General features: G+C 53.0%; 1 protein-coding gene across 2 annotated transcripts in view; it reads left to right on the top strand.

Annotated features, from left to right (window-relative positions):
* The window catches only part of PIF1 (PIF1 5'-to-3' DNA helicase), a 10602-nt gene extending 6830 nt beyond the window's left edge, over positions 1 to 3772 (top strand). For both annotated transcript variants that reach the window (XM_023220891.1, XM_023220890.2), the window contains exons 9-13: positions 297 to 403; positions 1172 to 1259; positions 1424 to 1569; positions 2659 to 2850; positions 3063 to 3772. In XM_023220891.1, coding sequence (XP_023076659.1) covers positions 297 to 403; positions 1172 to 1259; positions 1424 to 1569; positions 2659 to 2850; positions 3063 to 3122 — 593 coding nt within the window. In that variant the 3' untranslated portion in view covers positions 3123 to 3772. The remainder of the gene's footprint in view (positions 1 to 296; positions 404 to 1171; positions 1260 to 1423; positions 1570 to 2658; positions 2851 to 3062) is intronic.
* Positions 3773 to 4404: the final 632 nt, after the last annotated feature.

Below are 4404 nucleotides of genomic sequence, written 5' to 3'. Positions count from 1 at the left end.
GACAGAGCGAGACTCAAAAAGAAAAAAAAAAAAAAAAATACAAAAACATTAGCTAGGTGTGTTAGTGGGCGCCTGTAATCCCAGCTACTCGGGAGGCTGAGGCAGGAGAATTGCTTGAACCTAAGAGGCAGAGGTTGCAGTGAGCCGAGATCGTGTGATTATACTCCAGCCTGGGTGACAGAGCGAAACTCCATCTCAAAAAATAAAATTAAATTAAAAAAAAAAAAAGTCTTTTTTGGGATACTGAGTTACAAGTCAGTGATTTGTGATCTGCTTGCTCAACTCTTTTTCTCCAGGTAAAGTACACAGATTTGAGGCTATGGACAGCAACCCTGAGCTGGCCAGTATCCTGGATGCCCAGTGTCCCGTTAGCCAGCTCCTTCAACTAAAGCTGGGGGCCCAGGTGAGTGGGAAGCAGGGCCTAGCCCCTGGGAGCTTCGGCTGTCCTGCATGGGCCTTGCTGATCCCTACCCCTCTGCCTACGCCACTCTACAGCCAGTGGGTCCAGCTTTGACCACACTGAAAACCTCCCTGCCTCCTGTTCCTACCCACCTTCCCATCTTCAGCTTTCTACTGTTTTTCTCTGCCTACACCAGGAGGTCCTCCAAGCAGTGTTGTTTTGGGCAAGTTTCTTTCCCTTGCTGAAACTCTGTCCCCTCATCCCTAAAAATGGGGAATGAAATACCTACCCCACACAGCTGTCTTCTGTAGTATACTTTATAAATGGGAGAGTCCTGATTCCTCCCCCGATGTTAGGGGTGGGCAGAAGATTTTCTTAGGGCACCCAAGGGGAAAATACAGGCACAGTGTATCTGAGAGGGGTGGCAGGACCTAGAGGCCATCCCTCAAGATTTGTGGTCCACACATGTACCTATAACAGAGCCGATATTTTCAAAGCCCTGTGATAGAGGTTGCCTTACTGATCCCTTACCACCTCTTTCTGGGGCAAATGGAGCAAATATTATTCCTCTTTGACATAAAGGAAAACTGGGACTGAGGAAGATAAGGCAACTTGCCACAGGGGTCACAGGCAGCCAGTGGCAGAGCTAAGGATTGGGATTCAGTGTCCCCATGACAACTCCCTGCCCTCAGCCTCTGAAAACAGCGATGGCTAAGCTAAGACCAGGCATGGGTAGGGGGGCTGCTGTCCATTCCTCTTTCTTCCTTGCAGGTGATGCTGGTGAAAAACCTATCGGTGTCTCGGGGCCTGGTGAATGGCGCCCGAGGGGTGGTAGTCGGGTTCGAGGCAGAAGGGAGAGGTAAGTGTTGGAAGGAGGTGGCAGTCCTACTACAGGGTTTGCAGCATGGCCCCCGGAATGGTGGGGGGAGGAAAACACTACAAAGGAAACCTCCGAAGGCCCCTGCTCCTCACCTCAGAGCCCTGAAGCAGAGCTAAAGTTGGACTGCTCCATGCCCTCCTTAGGGCTACCCCAGGTGCGGTTCCTGTGTGGAGTCACTGAGGTCATCCGCGCTGACCGCTGGACGGTGCAGGCCACCAGGAACCAGCTCCTCAGCCGGCAGCAGCTGCCCCTCCAGCTGGCCTGGGCGATGTCTATCCACAAGAGCCAAGTGAGCACCGGTGTTGGGGGTGGGGACAGGGCAGGCAGAAGGAGGTCAGGCATGTTGGGATCTATGTGTCTTTTTTTTTTTTTTTGAGACAGAGTCTTGCTCTGTCGCCCAGGTTGGAGTGCAGTGGCGTGATCTTGGCTCACTGCAACCTCCACCTCCCGAGTTCAAGCTATTCTCCTGCCTCAGCCTCCTGAGTAGCTGGGACTACAGGCATGTGCCACCATGCCTGACTAATTTTTGTATTTTTAGTAAAGATGAGGTTTCACCTTGTTGGCCAGGATGGCCTCAATCTCCTGACCTTATGATTCACCCACCTCAGCCTCCCAAAGTGCTGGGATTACAGGTGTGAGCCACCATGCCCAGCCTATGTAACTTTTTTTTTTGAGACTCGCTCTCTCCCCCAGGCTAGAGTGCAGTGACGTGATCTTGGCTCACTGCAAGCTCTGCTTCCCGGGTTCACGCCATTCTCCTGCCTCAGCCTCCCGAGTAGCTAGGACTGCAGACGCCTGCCACCACGCCCGGCTAATGTTTTGTATTTTCAGTAGAGATGGGGTTTCACTGTGTTAGCCAGGATGGTCTCGATCTCCTGACCTTGTGATCCGCCCACCTCAGCCTCCCAAAGTGCTGGGATTACAGGCGTAAGCCACTGCACCTGCCTGTAAAAAAACTGCACTTTTTATTTTCCCCACCATTTTCTAAGCCACTACTAGATATGTTAAATTGTATAAATTGTATACAACAATTATATAAAGTATAGATGTAATGAATAATCAGTACTGTATTGCACAGAAAAAAAACAGAGCTCAGAGAGGTTAAGGAACATGTCCCATGTCACACAGTTAGTGAGTGGCAGCCTGGAGCCTGAGCTCTTTTCTTTCACTTCATCCCTCAACCCTTACCTGGATCTGTGTCCCCCAGTCCCTTTCCTACTCAGACAGCCACCTGCTGTCATCCTCTCCCTCTGTCTAGAGACTCTCTGGACTTGACAAGGAGATCCAGGGGCAGTAGCAGGGCTGGTAAAGGGTCAGGCCCTTCAGGGCAAGGGACTTCAGGCTGAGCTGGCTCCATCTCTGTCCCTGCATCCCCCAGGGCATGACCCTGGATTGTGTGGAGATTTCTCTGGGCCGTGTGTTTGCCAGTGGCCAGGCCTACGTGGCCCTTTCCCGGGCCCGCAGCCTGCAGGGCCTACGTGTGCTGGACTTTGACCCTATGGCAGTTCGCTGTGACCCCCGTGTGCTGCACTTCTATGCCACCCTGCAGAGGGGCAGGGGCCTCAGTCTGGTGAGAGGGAGTCATCTAATGGTGGGCTGTGGCCATAGGTGGCGTGGGAGCTAGGACAGAGGGAGGGCCCAGTGGGACCTGGGGTGGGGGCAGGAGAGCCCTCTACTGGCTCCTTTGGGGGTGAGGGCAAGAGGAAAGAGATGCTGGCCCCCAGGTTATGGCCCTGGGGAACAGCACAAGCCCATGACTGGGCTTCTCTGGCTCTGATCCAGGAGTCCCCAGATGATGATGAGGCAGCCTCAGACCAGGAGAACGTGGACCCAAACCTCTGAGCCTCACCTGCAAAGAGAAGACAAAGGGTGGCCTCCCTGTCCTCCTGCTCCCTGGTGGGCCAGGTCCCCAGGGAATAACTGGAGGAGGCGGGCAGTGTCCCCTTCTGTATTTTTTAGGGGCTCTCAGCCTCCTGGCAAGGTTAAAGGGAGAGTGCTTTAAACCTGTGTACCAGCTGTGCTTCAGTTTGCCCTGGGTGAGTTGCTTCAGGGTCAGAAGTAACCCTTTGTGTGCCAGTTGAGAAAGAGCCTGTGTGGTAGCTGGTGTCAGAGGACAAAGCTCTCTGCAAGGGCTGGACACAGAGCTGCAGAGTCCTGAACATCCCTCCTTTCGGGCTGCAGAAGGGAGAGGCAATGAAGACAGGTGCTCCGGAAGCAGCATCAGGGCTCTCGGGGGTGACCTGGGGGTGACTCAGGCTGGGTACAGCCTCCAAACAGAGAACGGAACTTAGGTGTATCTCCACGGCTAGGCCCAGCCTAGCCCAGCCCAGAACAAACACGCTTCAGAGCCTAACTGAAGAACATAAGCTGCAAAATGTGCACCTATATTTTAAGCTGCTTTTTCAGGGAATAAATAGTGTTTGGGGACATTGAAATGGATGTTCTCAGGTTGTATTTATTTTGGACAAATAAACTAGAGAATTGTGTAAAAACTGTGCCTCTTGCCTCCTCTGTCTCCCTCTCACTTGTGCACGTGCACACAGGCATTTGCTTAGCCCACAGTGGCTGAAATCACAACCTTCTGTGGGGTGGTCTTAGTATCGCTGGTCATTTGAAAAGCTGAGTTATCTGATGTTGGTAACTAGCAATAAAATGACATTGTCGGCCGGGCGCGGTGGCTCAAGCCTGTAATCCCAGCACTTTGGGAGGCCGAGACGGGCGGATCACGAGGTCAGGAGATCGAGACCATCCTGGCTAACATGGTGAAACCCCGTCTCTACTAAAAAATACAAAAAACGGCCAGGCGCGGTGGCTCAAGCCTGTAGTCCCAGCACTTTGGGAGGCCGAGACGGGCGGATCACGAGGTCAGGAGATCGAGACCATCCTGGCTAACACGGTGAAACCCCATCTCTACTAAAAAATACAAAAAACTAACCGGGAGAGGTGGCGGCGCCTGTAGTCCCAGCTACTCGGAGGCTGAGGCAGGAGAATGGCCTAAACCCGGGAGGCGGAGCTTGCAGTGAGCTGATATCCGGCCACTGCACTCCAGCCTGGGTCACAGAGCGAGACTCCGTCTCAAAAAAAAAAAAAAAAAAAAAATCAGCCGGGAATGGTGGCACATGTC

The sequence above is a fragment of the Piliocolobus tephrosceles genome, chromosome 6, assembly GCF_002776525.5.
Source record: "Piliocolobus tephrosceles isolate RC106 chromosome 6, ASM277652v3, whole genome shotgun sequence".
NCBI lineage: Eukaryota > Metazoa > Chordata > Mammalia > Primates > Cercopithecidae > Piliocolobus > Piliocolobus tephrosceles.
This window is presented reverse-complemented; position numbering and strand designations above follow the sequence as displayed.